General features: G+C 48.7%; 1 protein-coding gene across 3 annotated transcripts in view; it reads right to left on the bottom strand.

Annotated features, from left to right (window-relative positions):
* The window catches only part of IGSF3 (immunoglobulin superfamily member 3), a 101544-nt gene extending 100315 nt beyond the window's left edge, over positions 1 to 1229 (bottom strand). For 2 of the 3 annotated variants that reach the window (XM_030020230.1, XM_030020229.2), the window contains exon 1: positions 742 to 1228. Coding sequence is in view for 2 of the 3 variants with exons in the window: in XM_030020229.2 (XP_029876089.1) it covers positions 742 to 784 (43 nt within the window). In the remaining variant the exon portion in view is untranslated. Of the gene's footprint in view, positions 1 to 741 lie in introns of all 3 variants that reach the window. The other variant, XM_030020231.1, reaches the window with a different exon arrangement.
* Between the last annotated feature and the right edge of the window lie 18349 nt (positions 1230 to 19578).

The raw sequence follows: 19578 nt of genomic DNA, 5'->3' as shown, positions 1-19578 counted from the left end.
GACTTTACAGAACTGCGTACAGTCATACCCTGGGCAGGCACTTGTGGGATGGGACAAAAACACGTTTAACGGTTCACAGGGTACAAAACGCAGGCAGAAAGAGAAGGGACTACAGGAGGAGTTTGGAGAGACGGCACAAAGCAATCAAATAGCATTTTACGACAGCAGGGACTGTCTTCCCTCCACATTTCAACGCACTCGTCGAGAGCGAGAACAGGACTTCGTTTCTGCAGCCTACCTTACCCCAGGCATTTGCTCTGCCTTCATTGTGCAAGCTCAACACCGACCCGTAACTCCCTACCCTTACGATTCCGCTCCGAGACGTCCCCTGACCCCAGCACGGAGCAGCCCCTGGCCGGCCGCTCGCCTTCCCAAGTTGACGCCGGAGCCCGGCGCGGAGAAGCTGCCCGTCCCCGCCGCTCCCACGCCCCGGCAGCCCGCTCCGGCCGGACCCCGCGCCGCGCCCCGGGGCTCGCCGAGGACGGTCACCGGGATATGGCAGGTGGAGATGAAACCCTGATTTATTTTTTATATATATATCTATATACAAATATGTATTTATTTTCCCCCCCCTCCGGCCGCAGGAACAGGGCGGGCAGTGACAACTCCCGGGGGAAGGCATGGGTATTTTCGGAAGGGGTGGCCCTCCCGGAAGCCCTGCGAGGGAGGGCACCCGCCGGGGGTCCGGTCCCGTCCCGCCCCGCCCCGCCCGGGGGACCCGCGCCGGCGACCAGCACTTACCGAGGAGGAGCAGGGAGGCCAGCTGCGGCCGCAGGGTCCGCATGGCTGCCGGGGCGCGGGGCGGCGGCCGCCCTTACCTCCCGCCGCGGAGCGCCGCGGGGCGCCGGCTCCCGGGGCAGGCGTCGCGCCGGGCCCGGCGGCACAAAGGGAAGGCGGCGGGGCCGGCACGGGGAGGCGCCAAGGCAGGCGGGGGCATCGCCCCCGCAGCGGGGCGGCCGCCGCGCCTCCCTCCCCTCCCCGCCGCTCCGCTCCCCGCCGCTCCGCTCCGCGCCGCCGGCTCCTGGGGGAGAGGCAGGAGGAAAGGGAGAAATCGCCTCGTCCGAGGCGCGGAAAAAAAAAAAAATACGGGGAAGGCGGGAGGGGGTGGGGATGGCGGCGCGAAGCGACAACAAAAAGACCCCACCCCGAAAAGTTATAAAAATAAGCGGGGCGCCGCGCCCCCCGGCTTGGCCCCGGCCCGCCGCCCTCACCTGCCCGCCCGCACGCCCGGCCGCTCGGCGCTGCCGCCGCCGCCGCCGCGGGGTGCCCGGCGCTTCCTCCGCGCCGCCAAACTCCTCCCCCAGCCCGCCCCGCCGCCGCCGCCCGCTCCCCCCGGCGGCGGGCGAGGGAGGCGGGCAGCCCCCGGCCGGCGGGCAGGGCGCGCTGCGCGGCCGCGGAGCCGGGCGGGGGCCGGGGATGCCCCGGCGTGCGGGCTCTGCTGGGACCGGGGTCGGGGAGGGTGGCGCGGAGCGTGGCTTTTGGAAGGTCGCGGGGTGGGGCTGCGAGGCCGGGGGCGAGGCCGGGGTCGTAGAAGAGCGCAGGGATAAAGCGGGTTCCTTTGTTTTGAGGGAAAAAGGGAGTCCTCGGGCGCTCCTCGGAAAGGCGGCTTCTTGGGCAAGGGCATAAATGCTCCCTTTTATTTCCATGCAAACCAAAAATAACAGCCGGGCTTTCCAAGTTTCGAGAAACTCGTGACCGTCCCGCTGCGATGCGCTGTTACCGAGACCCGAATCCAAGGCCAGTATTAATGCCAGGTTGCCAGATGTTGTTGGCACTGCTGCGCTTGGGATGCTGCCCAGGCAATCAACACTACATGTGTCAACGGCAGAAATGCATCAAAAGTACATCCAGGAAACACTGAAATGCATAAATACGGCAACACTGGGGACTGGGTTTTATGCTGTTTGTAAATAAAAGATGAATGAGAAAGGCCTTCTCAAGGGCGCAGATGTTCAAATGTCCTCGCAGACAAAACCCCCAGTTGCTTGTTTGCTCACAAACATAAGAAAAGTGGCCAGGAGCAACAGCAACAGCAGAGTGAGGTACCCTTCCTGTGCTCCGATCCTGCAAGGACCCTTTGCAGGAGACCCCTCTGCCTCCACACAGTCCCTAATGAAGTCCTGGTGATACAAATGCAGGAACCCAGCCCTTCTGTGCCACAGAAAGGCAGAAACAAGCACAATCCCAAGCCATCTAATAAAAGATGCCAAGTCCTTAGAAGCTGTACCCAGCAGAAGTCAGAAGCTGTCTGTATTACCATATGGACTCACTTCCCAACGTGGCCGTCATGGCAGATGCATTGGTAGCCAGCTCCTAGTGACCCAGCAAATTCTGTTTCTGCAGGCTAATAATGTTAAACTGCCATTTTCAGAGTGGGAGGTTTAATTTGCAGCTTTGTCGTGCTCTCTGAACAGAGGAGCCAAAGAACAGAATAATCAGAGACGTGGGAGTGAAAGGGTTAGCATTGTATTTGCACTGAAAATGAAACTCACGCTTTGGCCCTTAAGCTTTAATTACATCAAGACTGCCTTCAAGTGAGACTTGGAAAAGGAACAGAGGTGATGATAAGAGTTGATAGAAAATACCAGTCTATTTGCCTTTTCTCTTAGGTGATTTGAGGGCTGAAATGTCATCCAGTGTAATATTGCTCAGCTTGCTCAATATTTTTCCCATGCAGTCTCCTATCATAAGTCCTCACGAACAAGTCCATGAATATTTAGAGCAAGCATTGTGGGGCTACTTTGAAGTAAACTTCCAGCATCTTTAAATGGATGCAGGATAAAGATAATTTACTCTAATGCTTCAAAAGATGTGTAACTAGAGAAATAAATAATAGCAAAAGAAAAAAAAGGCAAATTAAGAAATACAGGGCACAAGCAGGAAGAAGCATTTTTTTCAGGATAAACTCAATAAAAAGGAAGCATTAAAGTTTGGTGATACAAGAAAGCTGGTCTAGATGGCAAGGGGTATAGACCACGGGCCCACTACATTCCTATATGGACAAATTATTTCCATCTCCAGCTGAAGAGATGGGGAGGAAAACAGTGGCATGATTCAGGTGAGTTCCTCGCACAGGTCAGGGACAAGCCAGGAGCAGACCCCTGGTTTCTTGGCTCTGAATACATTGCTTTTGCCAGCAGGGCCTGTCGCAAGATAATGCAAGATGAATTTGGGTGCATTCTTGCTATTTCCAGGCACAGTGTGACTTTACAGCGTATGAGCCTAACAGGAGCATAAAAATGCCCTGCAAAAATGTTATCAGATATTCACTAAACATTCACATCCTCTTCTCAGAGCTCTTGCGGGGTATTGCATTAATGCATAGTAACAATAAAAATATAAAAAGACCATGGAAATGACATTATAGCATTATAAGATTAATCCAATTCCAGTCAAATTAGATTATAATAAGAACTGTGTGTGCTAAAGACTATTAATGGGAACCTGCGTTTCAAAAGCTTCATCACCTTTGTGCGTGTTCTCCTCCCTGACCCCAATAATAAAAATAGCTTGGCGTTCACGAGAGCGCCCTTCTTCAGAGGACTTCACAAACACTCTCTGGTCTTTTGAGGAAAACATTGGCCTTGCTTCTGCATCAGTGGGGAAACTGAGGCTTGGGCAGGGCGGCTGTCTCAAAAAGCAGCCAGCCCTCCCTCAGGCTTGGCTCCAGCATTTCAAGCTCCTGCGGTAGGGCTCTGACTCCCTCTGGACGGCTGTCCGTCCGCATGGTTTATTCACGTGGCTGAGCGGGAACGAATGCCACAGTCACCTCAAAGACAAAACCGTTTCAAGCACAAGGTTACTGCGGAGCAGCTCTCCAGGAAGACAGATCTGGGCTGCCTTGTACTCCCAGCACAACTGAGTCATTCAGGAGCGCCATCCTCAGCAGCAGCCGGATCATTTTGGTCGGGCCACGCGGTTGCTCTTTGGCAGCGGGATCGCTGTAATAGCTGGAGGCAGACGGGCGTGACTCAAGCAATGCTGATGATATACACATTAGGTCGCAACCCACACCGCCGCCGTCTTTCTTGTTGCTCGGTCACTGCCAGCAGTCTGCTCAGGCTTGCTTCCCCATTGCTCGCCTCGGCAGGCAGGGGTAGAGGCCGGACAGCGGGAGCTCGCTCTCTGCGCAAAGGGGAAGCGATCCCACGTGCTGCCGTCCGCTGAGCTGCTCCGCGCTCATACCGGGTCACGGGCGCTTCCTGCCAGCCCGGCCTTTTCCAGCAGGACAAGCGCAACCAACGGGCGCCTGCAGCCCGGGCGAGAGGTGAGACTGGGCGGCTGCTGCGTGGCCAAGGGCCATCGAAGTAGACGTCTCCCAAACCTCTGGGCTGCCAGAGGCTGCTGTAATACAACAGCTGAGACCGAGAGCTGCATCCTTTGCCCTAGGGAAGCAAAGTGACGTCAACATCCAGACTCTGAATACGCTGCTTGCCCGATGCGCACAGGCTTCCTGTGACCCACAGATGAAGAGTGAGGTTAGACAATTGTCTGGCCCTCAGAGAAAAGAGGTTTGGCAGAAATGCAACATACGTACATTATGAAATAAGAATGCCGGTCCTTCTTCAGGACAAAACACTGCACACCCTCAAGTACTGGACCCAGTGGGTATTTACCCTGCTGCTCTGATCAGCAGGCAGGGGAGAGAACAAGGCCCAAGACAGATTTGCAACCTTTAGATTTTGGAGCAGGCGGTAACCTGCGTGGCTAATAGTAACAGAGTATAGCAAAAAGGGGACTGGGCTCAACCAAGCAAGGCAGGGGACTCCTGACTCCTCCGCAAGTCAGGAGGAGTGATTGCCTTCCTGTACGGGAGGAAAAGACATATGGGGGGGGAAAAGAGGAGGGGGAGATTTAACTGCAGTTGCAGGAGTGACTTCGTCCCCGAGGGCAGTGACTGGCCAGAGCTGGAGAACAGTTTTAAAAGGCTGTATCTGTCAGAGAGGCATGTGCGTGCATCTGCATCCCCCTCCTCTCAGAGGCCACCTGAGCGTTTCAAATCAAGCAATCAGAATCAAACCATCCAGAAACAGAAAGCACTTTAAAAAAAAATTGTCCTATGTGATTTTCCCAAGATCACGCAACACAATCCACAGAACTCAGGGTCTTCTGGCTACTCCAAGCCTGAAGATGTGCTTGGGGGAAGGTCACAATCAGGTCAAAGCCCTGCTGCCACATTGTGAAAGCTAGAGGAGACACACCTAGAGCTCCGGGCTAAAGTGGGGAGGAATGGCCAGAGCCATTTAGTTTGACTGAAACATTGCCTAAAACATTTTCTCCAGACCTTATTTACACTATGAAGTTTCAAACATCAGTTTCACCCAGAGGAAAAAGAAGATATTTATATTTAATGGCCAACATTTAAGCTCCTTTAAAATGAGCTGAGAGGTTGCAGTTGGAACAGAGAGAAAATCCTAACTGCCCTGGCACAAAGCAGCAGTGCTGCCATTTCAGGGAAGCTGGCATCTGTAACTAGACTGAGATTTTGGGTCTAGCTCAGGCTAGATTGCACCCCAGGACCAGTATGCCAGTCTGCAGATGGCACCAAGGCAGTTCCTAGGCAGCCCCGTGGATGTGAAGGAATTCCCATTTGTGTACCCTGGGCAGAGGGATGAGGAGAGGGGGAAGGAGGGAGAACTAAAAAAACCCCTGTGTAAAGATAGATCGACACATTTCCAGATTTTCAGGACATCTGTCAGCAAGCCCCAGAGTGTATGGCAGCTAATCCCTTTGCAGATTTTCTTTTAACTGTTGCTTGACAGAAGAGCATGCCAATTTTTTCATAAACGTCCCCATGTCTGAAGTTGGGCTCCGCCTGAGGTTATGATCTATCTGCAAGGGAAAACATTACACTACCAGCTTGGGAAATGACATTAGGGAAACATTTTGCTGAGAAACATGCAGCAGCTTCAAGCTTTGGAGTATGTGCAGAGCAAAGATGTTTCCCGAAGACGAAAGGCCAGAGGCGAGGCAGCTACCTGACTAGATATCCACAGTGCTCCCACCTTCTCCAACACCCCTGCCAGCTGCCAGCTCGCTTCCAGGCCGGGCAAAACCAGTGCAGGGGAGAGGGCTAGTGCTGCAGGTCAGCTCTGGCTTCAAACCCCTGCTAGAGAGCTGCGAAGTCCTCCTGCATGTCCCCTCCAGACACAGCTGGAGCGGCAGTGCAACTTGGTGCACACTTCAGGATCCATGAGAGCGAACAGCTAGAATAATGCAAAGCTTCATTTGTTCCTGATTTAATTCTCAGACACTGTGTTTCGTGGAGTTCAGCTATTGCATCATTCATCCGCTAAGGGCAGGCAGAAAGCAGTCCATAAGACTATTCTTCTGTACTGCGGTGGTAAAATGTCTTGGTCCCGACATGGGCATGCACAAATTATGGGGGCAGAGAGCCCTTCGGTTCCAAGAGGACTGGGCTCATTAAGCACGGATGACACAGGCAAGGCCCCAGATACTCATCAGCAAGCTGCTGTAGGCTGCTCTGTGACCAACCAGACCTGCAGCTGCTGCTGGGACCTTCCAAGCTTCTGTAGGCTCTGTCTGAAGCGCACGCAGGAATGAACACATTGCTTTTCTGCTTTCTCATCCTACCTACCAAAATCAAGCTCGAGTCCCAGTTTTGTGATGTTTTGCTGGTTAATTCAGACCTCCCCACGCTTTGAGCATGTGCCAGAGCAAGGCAAGTGATTAAAAGGTTGACGCCAAGCCTCATGATTCCTGATGGAGCAGCAGTTTATCTTTGTTTTCTTAAGTGACATAGAAAAATGGGCAAATGGGCATTTCCATTATCAATTTTTTTCAATGGCAACGAACAAAAAAATGGGTGTTTCAGCAGTAAAAAGAAAAACAAAAAACCCCACATTTGCCAAATACACTTTTAGCATCCCATCCCACAAGACTTTCAGCGCCTGGTTGTACTTCACATTTTTCCAAAGAATCATTTTGAGGAAAGAAAATCTACTTCCTGGCCTGATCTAACAATGTGAGACTCTTTGGGTGTGTCTGCATTCATTCTAAACAGTCCTGGGCAACTGTACAAAAAAAAAAAAAAAAAAGCAGTCTGTCAGCTGCTGTCATTTATCTTAAAACATTTCTTTCATCCAGTTAGCTATGATAAGCACTTTGATTGTTACTCTGAAAGAAATATGTAATCATTAGTTTTCAGAGTACACACCTTCATTTCTGTGACTGAAGCCAATTCATACCTCTCTCAGTATTGGCCTGACAGCAAGATAGCAGCTGATATTGGAAGATAGCAGCAATTCTGCTTGCATCTTGCTGTGGGCTTTAGTCACCTTTATGTAATAGCCAAGTGATTTGGGACATATCTAGGAGGGAGAAGGCCAGGATGCCATGCCCTTACTCCCAGGTTTGCATTTTACATTTAAATATCATTATATAAACCCTAAAATATTCATTACAGCAGGAACGAAAGCCCAGGAGTCTCACCTTCTACCAAGGTTACTGAACGTTAAATTACAAGACTTGCTCCCTGGTTCATCCCCTCCACCAGCTTGTTCTCTTTCTCCCTTAGCATTTCATCTCTCACTCCAAGGAGCTCACCTCCATGGGGTCACTGTTCCCAAACACAGCAGGCTTTGCTATCTCTCTTCCAACCTGAACTGAAAGCACACAGCACAGGCAGCCAGATACCTGCCTGCAACGTAAGTAGGCAATGAATGGCTTCTCTACTACAGTGCAAGTGACTCATCGCCTATGACTTTTCAGCTCCCAAAGCCTCCCGAAGGAGGCAACAGGTTTTGTGCATTAGCACTGCAGCCAGGTATTTTAAATTAGTGCACTGGCAGAGCAAACACTGCCCCTTCTCCTTGTGGTGAGCTATAGGTAGGAGCTTGCCTAAGCATCCCTGTGCTGCCCTTACAACAATAGAACAGGCAGTCCTGCAGATCGAAAAGCAAACCTACACCGCCAGAGCAAAAAGGAGTCAAAAGCCCTTTCTGGAGAACCAGGAATACCTCTCTCTCCCTCCTCTTTACCGTCACCCCCTTAAATTCTGTGCAAATGAGAAGCCGTGTTAGGGACAAAGCCACTGGTTTCAGTATGGAGCAGCAGTGACCTTGGTTCACTGCTTTCCATCTTGCCCACCTGACAACATCTTGCACCCCCATAGCCATCATGCCTGGGGGAGGTGAAGGGGCCCTGCTCCAGGGCTGCCTCAGCCCTCTCATCTGAGCCTGCGGTCAACGTGCCCATGAAACATCAACAGCTGGCACAGTTTCGTGATGATTCTTCACTCCCCAATGCTGTTCTCCCACGTGCTGAGAAGAGCTCCTCCGCCACACAGGTGATGTGATATTTGCTGCTCAAGAATGAGGGAAAAATAACTTCCAGTGTCTGAAAGTTTGCTTGGTGTCACTGCCCCCCTCACATGCTGTCACTTCTTCACAGAGGCCCTGGCCATGGGGAGGAGGGAGCCCAGGCAGCCTTCTGCTGCTGCCCTCACCACGCTCTGCCTCCTGCCCGGGCAGCGGCTGCATCGCTGGAGACAAGGCGGGCGCAGGGCAAAGCTGGGAGAAGAGGCAACAGGTTTGTAGGATGCTTATTGCTAGGCTGATTTGCTGTCCTCAGCAATTTGCTGCCTGAAAGCAACTGCTGTGACTAAAGCTGGCCCTGATACAGCCAGTTACCAAATCCTAGGGATATTATCTTACTCCCACCTTACCCCGATGGAAAAGACAGCTCAAGGGGCAGAGCAGGAGAGAACTGAGGTCGTGGGTTCCCCCGAGGCAAGACCTGGTCACGGTCCCTCACAAACACCCAAGGGATGACGACTTTGACTCGCTATCAGCCAAATCGCCCTGGCCAGTGCGGACAGGTTTTCGTCTGCAGCGCTGGAGCCATCCAGATCAACCCGCCCACATGGAAATGTGATTTAGAGCAGGGCTGCAAACCAAAAATCTGAAACGTTGCTCTGGTAAAATATATGCCAAATTTCCTTGCTAACCTCCCTTGAGAGCTAAGCTGTAGCAGAGCTCTCTTCCCCAAGGGAGAAGGGGAACCCTCACTTGCCCTAAAAAGGCTTCTGTCTCCAGCCAGTGGAGTTCACCAGCTGCTTTTCAAGAAGAGCTGTTCGCTCTGCTTTGTTTTCTTTCAAGTACTGTATGAATTCCTCTGCAGACGCACGCACGTTTCAAGCTGGAGCTAACGCTGCAATGGGGAGCCGGAGCGGAGGAAGGAGTGTCATCTGCTGCCTGTCTGCCAGCGCCAGCCCCCACCCCAGGGAGCACAACAGCCGGCCCTGGCAGCAGGGAAGGGGTCAGCTTGACCCCTGCGCTCTAACCTCGGCTTTCCTCCTGGCTTGCTCTGGGATAATCGGCACCCCTCTTTACCTTAGTTACCACCCCAGTAGGAAAAAGTAATGCTCATTGCAGTGTTTTATGAATTTTCTGGCAAGCATCCATCCCAGAAGAGCAAGAGCTGCCAGTACCTGCACTAGCACTTGGACCAGGCTGCATGGACTCAGGGACAGACCTCACTTTAGAGGCCTTGACAAAGCCAAGAAAGACCAGATTCGATATCATCATACTCCTGAGGCAAAAAACAATCAGAAAAAATACCCAAAGCACTCTGGTAGAAATATAGCAAAATGGGATTTTTGCAAGCGTGTCACAGACCGTCGACAGCGCCCGAGAAGGAGCAAGGCAGGAGTTTTGCAACCTGGTTATAAGCTAGCTCCACTTTCACCTCAGCAGTCAAATACAATGGCATTATAACGCAAGCATGGTGTCATCGTGTTATTTCACAACTTGCACAGATGGGATGGTCCTTAACGTTCATAAGAGGAAGCTTCCTTGTACCAGCAGGACATGAGTTGCCCTGTCTCTGGGGAATGGGGTGATTTTGGAAGCTGTCATAGCCCTTAGGAGCAACAGGCATGGACTGGGGCCGCCATGCAGGCAGGGCGGAGAAGGGAGGAGGAAATGCCCTGGTTCGCATTTATCGATTGGTAAGCAAAGCAACAGCAGATGGATGGGGATAGAGGAGCATACAGAAGCCATGAGGCAATGTTAGTCATTGTGATTAAGCTACAAGAGTGTCTACATTTGCAGTTTAGTTTACTTGTTTGTAGACACACACAACAGGGACTTAGAGAAGATGTGAAAAGGGATGACAACAGAGTATTGTGGATGTCCACAGCGGGCTCCTCCCTGGCAAGAATGGTCATACAGGTACAACCCAACAATGTTTGTCTGAAGAACTGTGAAGGGAAGGCTGGCACAGGCCTCCATGCCTCCCAAGTCATTTGGAAAAGAGCAGCCCAGAAACAGCTGAAGAGCTGTGAAGGCATGGGAAATCAAGGCAAATGAGAGGGAGCCAAAAAGCCAAGCATGAGGGGGATGACCAAGTCCAGCATCATTCTGAGGGGTGTCTCCAGAGCTCCCCTGACGAGGACAGAGGAAAGGGTGCTGGCCGCTATGAGATGTCAAGAGTCTTGAATGAGTGGTTCAGCATGCAGATGGCTAGGGAAGACTGCACACCAGCAATGTAATACAAGACAAGGTTGTGTGGATGGGAAGACAGCAAGGCAGCCAGGGTGGAACAACCAGGTGCATGGTGGCCCTGAGTGCAGGTCATGTGGTGTGGTGTGGGGACACCGTGAAGGCATCAGTGGGGAGGCTGTGGGCAAGAGTGGGCTGGTGTTAGCATTGCTGAGCTTGAGCTTTTGACAGCCATCCATAAAGAAACAACAAAGAAACAGAATTAAATTTTAATTTGGACTGAAGAAGATGGATGTAAAGATGAGACACAGGTTGACTTGTGTTGGTAGATGAGGCTGGGGAGCTGTTCTACCCTCTCAAAGAGGCAAGAGAGTCGCTGAGGAAGGAAAGTGGCAACCTGAAGGATAGCAGGTTTACTTAATCTCCATGACAGTATTTCTACCTGAGGTGCTCTGCAGGGCCTGAGATGAAAGTGCCTGTGTTGAGAGAGAGAAGGAAAAACTAAAAGAGTGGGATCCGCTGCTCTATGTTTTGTGTATCTTTCCCTCCCTCGCAGGTCAGTCAGCAGCAGCCCCGCAGCAGGTACATCCTGAAAAGAACAACAGCTATCCTTCACCTTCAGCACACAGTGGTCCTGCATCTTCTCGGTGAAACTACCAGCCCTTTTGCAGTGCAGCAGGTGCATAAAATTTTGCAGAATGGGGCTTGGAACAGGATGTAGTGGGATACATGTTAGGAAGGACTCATCACACTGAGCTATCCCATTTGGAGCATGGACCTTGCAGTCCTGCCAGACAGAAAGCAGCATAACTAGGTAGAGCTTCCCAGAAGGGAAATTACAGTCGAAATACGTTTTCTGTATAGGACATCCAAAAGAAGAAGGAAAAAAGAAGCCCTTATCTATATTTATAAGATGAAGCTTTTACTACACAAATAAACCTCTTAACACATTTTTCTGGGCGCTGAGGTTATATATTTAATAGGTTTTTCTGGTATCACTTAAAAGTAGATCACCACCATGCAATGACGCCTGCTGCACTCTTTTTCTGGCATCCTCACTAGCTCCCTTCACCCGTGCCCCCAGTAACTAGAGCACCGTGTGTTATTCTCACAAGACTGCAAGAGAGGATTTTTCCTTTACTTAGGAACTTTTGCTACAGAGCTGCTTGCTCACCTCGTTTTTTGGCCCTCCATGCTTTCCTCTTTCCAACTTAACAAAGAACAGAGGAGGCACTCTCCAGAAGAGAAGGAAAGGCACATACTCCACTGAAACCCCCTCCTAGTTCTTCATTAGCATCCTGGGGCTGCAGATCAGATATTCTGCCCTTGAGTGCAGAGCATGGATAGCAGAAATGTGCACAGGCTTCCAGTCAGCCTCAGTGCAAATGAGAATCTGGCCTCTAATGCTGTGGGCGGTGTGGCTAACACCTATATTGCACCTTTACAAAAGCTTATAGAGCAATGGAAAAACAAGCAGCTGCCTTATCAGCATTCCCAGGCTTTTCCACTCCCTACTCTTTAACTACCTCTTTATCCAGAGAATAGTTCTTGAGACCCAAGGAGCCCTTCCTGTGCATCGCTTTCCTGCCCTAGTGAGTGTTCCAGCACAAGCATCCTTTCAAGCAAGGCACTGCAAATTACTCATGGACATCTTAAAGTATACAAATGAGGTTCCAAAGAACTAAACCCTGCAGGGCTATCTCACCCCTGAGCCAAGATTACTTTGGTTTCCTCCTTCCTAGTGCCAGCAGTTCTGCATGGCAATGTGAAGAGCAGAGCACTTCTGCCATGGCAGAAAACTTCAATGGGAGAGATGTTAGCTGTAGGTAACCAAAGAAAGACTGCATCTGTCGTGTTCAGGGCCAGCTCTGTGGAGTAAGTGCTTTGTAACCAGTACACTCCTGCTTTCCACTTTTCAGACTTGTCATTTGGACTTTTGTCTAACCTCTTTCCCCTTCATGCTATGTTGTGGGCAGAAGTTTCATTTTGTTGCTTTATTGTCTCTCACCTCCTTATTAAATACAATAAGTTAAAACCGCTGCCTTTACAGCCATCTCTCAAGAGGGAAGAAGTGAGTTACTGTGGTGTCACTCGTGTGTTCCTGACCTAGGAGAAGAAAAATTGTGGGACTGCTCTCTTTTGCCTCTGCAAGGAATTAAATATCTTACGCTGATTCTTAAGCTGTAGCTCACTGTAGACTCCTCTCTGTTTCCTTCATCCACTTCCCACTCTTTAGGACAAAATAACTGCCTCTTCATCTCAAGAGATTTATCTATTCACTTTCGTGCATGGACAGAAAAAACATTTCTTCCCCCGCAACAATGCAGCTAACTCTGGGGTAGAGCATGACAGCTATTTCACAGCACAGAAGGAGTGGCAGGGAAAATGCAGTTGTTTTTGCCTGCAGAGATGGAACAGCAGATTGGAATGGCAAAAACTGCAATTTAACTGGAACCTTGAGAAATCCTTCACGGTTTTCATAATTTAGCCCACAGAAAAAAAAAAAAAGCCTGCCTGTAAAAGCTGGATCGCCAAAGCACGGCCTGACTCAAGGGGAAGGGCTCTGTTTAGTGAAGTACAACACTATCTACTAGAGCACCCACATGTTTCTTAGAAGTCTTTTCATCTACCTAGTGAGTAAGTCCATTTCTGCTTACCTGTGAAACCGGGCAAGCTCAAAGGCAGGAGCACAAGGGTTGCAGGTGAAATAGAAAAGGTGTGGGTCGCTGCTCCTTTGCATGACCCAGATGCAGCTCACAAGGCAGTCATCTCATCTTACTTGATTAGAGGGCGTGATACTCATGTGAGAACTGATCACAAGCACTTTTTGTCCTGGTATTATTTCTAACATAGGCATTAGCTCACACTACCCTTCCCCCCCCCCCCCCCCCCCCCCCCCATTTCCCTGCCCAAACCTGCTCCAGAAAATGAAAACTTCAGCAGAACTGTATCCCCATGGAAGCTGCTTCAGGGACTGCGCCTGACTGAATGCACAGTAAGGTGAAAGTGCCTAGGTATCACAGTGATTAGCTCAATATAATTATGTGCTCAAGACATTACAGATAATTTGGGGGTTCTGAGCTTCTGTGCAGGCAAAAACAAAGCCTCTCTACACTGGAAAGAGTGGAAGGTCAGGACATGGGAGAGGTAGGTTAGTTAAGCAAAAATCTGCCTTCAGCAGGACCTCATATATCAATGTCATTCATGTATAAAGTAGTAAATAGAGTAGATGTTCTGTGCATATCCGCAAGGAGAAATCCAGCTAACAGCCCTGCTCTGTCCCTGTCTGCCAGCTTCATTCTCTGCTCCTTCGGTGGGAGGTGCACCAGGAACTACACGCACAAACACATCTCCGCATGACACCGAGAGTCAGAAGGGAGAATATGCTCCTTGATTTCGCACAACACCAGGAGTCCCAGCTCCCATACAACTCAGAGGAGCACTGGATGTCCTCATTCTCCCTGATAACTTCTCTGTGGTCCCAGCCTCCTTCAGCGGCTAGCAGGAGCAGGGTGGTGAATGTCTCTGCTGGAGCTAACTTTCAGGGCAGCATGCTTCTCTGCTCAGCAGTTTCATGCAGCACAGTACCAAACATCTACTGCACAAGAGTGGCTTGGCAGAAACACACCACGCAACAGCTCGGAGTTATTGTCTCATCCCCGAGCATGGCTATTCTCCTTTTCATAACATGGTCCTGGCTCATGGTCCTGGCTCATAGTCCTGGCTCTTGCATGTTACAGCACAGCGCTGTGAGAGAGGGCTCCCAGGAGACAAAGCAAAAGACCTGGGGACCCCGGGGATCTGGGAATGTTATAAACAAATCCAAAGACTCAGAAAGGCAGACACCTCTCCAGCTGCCAGAAATCAGCTCTAAGGAAGATGCAGGACGTGACTTCCAGTCACCTCCAAGCCACATGTGCCCTGTCTCCAGCCCTGGCCATTTTTTTTTATTCATTTGCCTGGAAGTATTTTGCAGCAGAGGTCTCTGACTGAGCAAAAGAGGCTGGATCAGAAGCAAAAGAGTGACTGTTGCATTATGGAGCATCCAGTCACAACAAGGGAATTAGATTTTGATCTGCTTGCTGAAGTTTGCTATTTCTACTCTGGTACCTGGTGGTCAATTCGTTGCCAACATCTGTATAACATCAAACATTTGCATCCATATGGAGAATATATAATTAAAGCTTGCTGCATACAACTGTGAAAACTTTCTCATATCCTCCCTAAATTGCACTGCAACCCCCAGATGAGGGCTGGGAGCCAAAATGGAAAAAGTCTGGCATAAATATTTAACTAACTTGAGATACGTATTCCTCAACTATTAGCTAATTATTTTGTGCCAGCCGTAAAAGACATCTGGTTCGTTAGCACAGGACACACAAGGATTCTGCAGGTTGGACGCATAAGTGGGAAATGAAACGTGACTCTGTGCTAATTAATAATAACGAATGGATTTAGAACCAACATCTCTTTGAAAATATGAGCTCAACAGGAGCCCGAGTGTGATTCATTATGATTATTGCTGGGGTGACAACCATTACCAATCTCAGAAAAGCTTCTGTTTCATGTAGCATCTCTCTTTGGGAAGGACTTAATTGGCTTCTGGAAGAAGAGAGGATGAACAGGGGAGGTGGTTTCAGACCAACCTGCAGGTATGTGTTTGATTATCACCCTGGAATAGGAGTAATAGTAACAATTCCTTTTGTGTGTGCGCGCGCTGAGGTTCCCTTGCTTCAGTTGGCTTGCCAAGGCAATAGCTGCAGCCTGCTGACAAAACACTGCCATACTTATTCCTATCCCTCCAAACTCAGTCTTTTCTTTCAGCCCTCTTTCCCTCTTCCTCCAAACTTTGTCCCTTCTTCCCTAGACACCACCCACTGCTGCTGTTTCAGACTGCCTTGGCAGCCAGCTGGCTCAGCTCTGAGGCCTTGTACCTGAATTGAGTGTGTTTCACCTGGAAGTTTGTCCTTTCTTTCACAGAGCATCTCTCTGGGATGTGCTCACCATGGCACCAGGGGAAAGTCTGGATGGTTACCAGGGCAGTTTTCTTCCTTAGCTAATATACAGCCATGTGATAGGAATTGCCAAACATTTCTGTTCCCTTCTTTCAAGTCTATGTGGTTTGCTCTCCATTCCTGAAACACGCTAAGCCATTAACAGAAATATTTGTCCTCATATGGAGATCTTGAACAATCATCATTTGATAGCCAGTTGCTTTGCTTAGCTATCATGTCTGTACATCACTTGGCTCTAGCATTGAGTGCCTGTGCTGATAGATCTGCAGCTTTAGCAGGGCTCAAAAGGAAATGCTAGACCCTCTGGTTAAGCCTGTTCAGTCAAGTAAAAAGTCTCCGAGTTGGTTTCTGCTCTTGAAGCAGCTCCTGAACTTGCACTGTTATGTACATTTGGGAAGTATATTGGGTTTTCGGATTGCATCAATCTTTTTGCTACCTAGGAATTACCACTCATCCCATCATTCACCAACTGTTTCTCTACTGTGTTCTCCATTTCTCAATTTTCTACTAACAGCCGACCAGCCCACCAGCTAATTTCCCTCTGGTCTTGAAAAAAGATCAGCAAAAATCAGCTGAAGCTGAAAGCCTGGTGCTGCTTTACACTATAATTTTCCTGAATCAGGCAAGTCCCAAAGACCTACTAGGACTGACGTGTATCTCCAGAAAGGGAAGAAGACCATGTCTCTCAACCATCATTGCAGTTCCCATTAGTACACCTTTAACATTGCCACTCCTACATTATCTTCACCACTATCTCAAGTCTTTGTAAAATCAGTCATGTCACTGAAGACTAACAGAGAAAGAGAGAGAGCAATCTATGTGCAACTTGTGTTGTGGGCTTATAATGGGAATCGGAAACTGGATCTAGGAATCCTTCTCCAAGGTAGTCCATCATGTCTTGTGACTTTATGTAAAACCCTTCTATTTCCTCCCATCTTGCTCAAGACCGGATGGAAAACTGGGTTAAAAATGTAAAGAATCTCTCAATGCAGAAGAGACTGCTTCAGAGCCAAGCTTCCCAGGGGAAATAAATGATGAACAAAAACAAACAACAGCACAGCTCAAATGATTCCTCCCCTCACCACAGTCCTGAGATTTCATAATTGCTCCCTTCATGGCCATTTTGGTTTGTAATATGCAGAGTAAAGATTTCCATTATAGCTGTGTTTACTTAATCACTATAATTTTTTTAAGTGAAGTTCAGGCTGTTGAAAGCACCAGGCTGCCAGACCCAAGCAAATTAGCCATCAGCTAGTTGCTCTAGAAGCTGCTCTGCTGTGGTCCTTAGCAAAGGGTTTGCTCCCCAGCAGTCTCTTGGTTCTCAGATGGATCACCCACCTCTGGGAGTGAGAAGGCTATTTAACGTTACACTCTTTGCCTTATCAGGCAATATAAGGAGGGCTTTTTTTGTGTTTGTGTGTAAAAAAGTTAGTCTCTGGGAATGGGATGATCATGTGGATATCTGGGACTAGTCTGACATCCACCAGAGGGAAGCTGGACAACTGACAAATGCAGAATTCATTTCAGAAAGCAGCAGGACATTGACTACATCTGCAACATAGTCTTTCCAGTGAGGTTACATTGAATATTCTCATCGTGCATGGCAGAATATCCTGGCATGAATATTTAATCATGCAGGGCAAATATAAGTAGATTGAAATTCTAGGTGGCAACAACTTTCGGATGACCTGGGCCCAGACTAGAATTTGTGATTTCAGGTGGGAAGGGTCCACCTCCCATTCCTGTCCTCCCAAGCCATTGAATCCCTGGCATGGGAATTGGGAAACAACTTAGCCTTCATAAAAGCAGCAACAGCTACTACACAGGGGATTTAATCCAAATGAGACAAACACATGGAAACAGAGTCAATACCTGCAGCTGCTGGAATGAAAGCACTTCCTTGGTTGGGGTGTATGAGATTTGCTGTCACTTGAGGCAGTCGGGAACACCAACATTTTCTTGGTACTCGCATGGTTTCCAGCACCCCAAATCGCTATGCTCAAAACCAAACCAGATTTCCATTGCCATTTGCAAGATGGATTGACCTGAGCTACTGGGCAAAGCCCCCCATCCAGTGTGCTTGTAACCTTTTGGGAATAAAACATCGACCCAGGAGTGCGGTAGATGGGCTTCCTTGGCCCTAGGGGATCTAGGATCCCCGGCAGAGATCTCAGTCTAGTGGGCCTCCTTCACATAGGCCTTTCTGCAGGAGCTCCACCCTCACTCGCCACACTTCCCAAAGTCTTTAGAGATGAGAGAGAGATGGGAGAAAAAAGGAGTGCATGTGCATTGGTTTGGGGAGAGACTATAGACCAGCTCTATCATGATATCAGGTGCCCAAATCCCATGGAAACAACAGAAAGCAGACACCTCAGTTCTTCTGTCCTGAAGCTACTACAGCACTGGGACTCAGTGCATGATCAGAGAAAAAAGATGTACTTTGTCAAGAAGACAGGGCATTAACAAGCTTATTCCTTTCTGTAGTTAGAAGTGCAAATTCCTCTATTCCCTTGTTTAAGTAACTGCAACTCATTTTGTACTTTCTGCTGATAGGAGTATAATTCAGTCATTTCAGCAAGGTTGTCAGGCACCACGAATGGTCCTTGCATTGACAGCTCCAAGTGTTATCCTCATTTCCTAGTGGGAGAGATTCAGAAAGTTCAATATCATCTCTGTTTGCAGAAACAAATCCACATAAAGTGAAGCTGTCATAGCAATATAATTTTTAGTGAATTTTTAGTGAATTTTTAGCAAATTTTAGTGAACATGTTTGCGTCACGGAGAGGTGGACAGAGGATGCAGGAGAAATCTCACTGTGCAGGCAACAGGCAGAGATTAGAAGAGCACCAAGTGGCCAGGTGGTGAAGGAACCCACTTCTGATTTACAATTGCAGTGATTGCAATGAATAGGAAGAGTCTATGATTAAAGACATGTCTGAAAATAACAGTAATGACTTCCACTTGTATGCCTTTGATCAGACAATCTCACAGTATTGTATAAATGAAATCTCCCAATATCTCTGTGAGGTTGGAAAGCCTTCTACTGACATGAACATGTCAGAAATAAATAGCAGCTGAATGGTGTTAGACAGGTGACGGCTTAGATAATTCATCCTCTCTTGGAAGAAGAGCTTCTAGAGATGGAATTTGCCCCAATTATAAGAGAGGAATAGATCCTCCGTATGAACTATATTGGACTATATGCATAAATTACTGTGCAAAATGATCATCCAGCCCATTCAGTTCTCATTTCCGTAGGTGAAAGTGCCAGTAAGGGAACTAATCACCTGTCTGTAGGGATGATTTTAAAAGATGGAGACACTGCCCATCAAGAACACCCCTGGGACTCATCAACACAGTTCAAACAGGCTGCTGGTAACCACCGGGAGGTAGGAACTGTACTTTCAGTCACTGTCTCCATAGGATTAATTTGAATTAGCCATCTGGAGGGGAAAAATGTATACCTGTTACCATGCCCTTGCACACTACATTCCCTGCAACAAAATTGTACAGGACCGTCACATCCATCCATAAGCCTGATCTGGAGAGTCCTGGACACATCACCCCACCTGCCTCTTTGGAAACCAGGAGCCATCTAGGCAGCTTTTGCACAGGTTTCACTGGGCTTTGCAGCTAAAACCCATCCAAGGGCAGGAGACATCACTGAATATTTCTCTCGCAATAGGGGACATTGACCCAAAACTGAACAGAGTGTATTGTTTGCTGCAGTAAGGCAATTTTTTTACATTTGGAAAGCTTGAAACAGTTATGTTTGGTCTTGCTGGAGTGCTGAGAGGGTTAAATATAGATTGGCATTTATTTGGCTTATGATTATGTTCGTCCTCCTGTCACCAAGAAAGAACCCAAAATACATTCTGATATTCAGATCTGGCTATTTTAGTTTGTGCTTTTCTCTATTATTCAGTGAATATGAAATGACTTTTCACTGGTTCAGAAGCTATTTGTATAGTATTTTTCAAGAATAAGTTGTAGGGGTCAGACACCCCAACTTCACTGTTATGGTTGATAACCATAATTCCTGGTCCTCCTCAAGAGCCAGTAATAAGCTGCCTGCACTAATCCTATTTAGATGTTTGATT

This window comes from Aquila chrysaetos, chromosome 7 (assembly GCF_900496995.4).
Source record: "Aquila chrysaetos chrysaetos chromosome 7, bAquChr1.4, whole genome shotgun sequence".
NCBI lineage: Eukaryota > Metazoa > Chordata > Aves > Accipitriformes > Accipitridae > Aquila > Aquila chrysaetos.
Note: the sequence above shows the minus strand (reverse complement) of the source record. Positions and strands in the feature narration are given on the sequence as shown.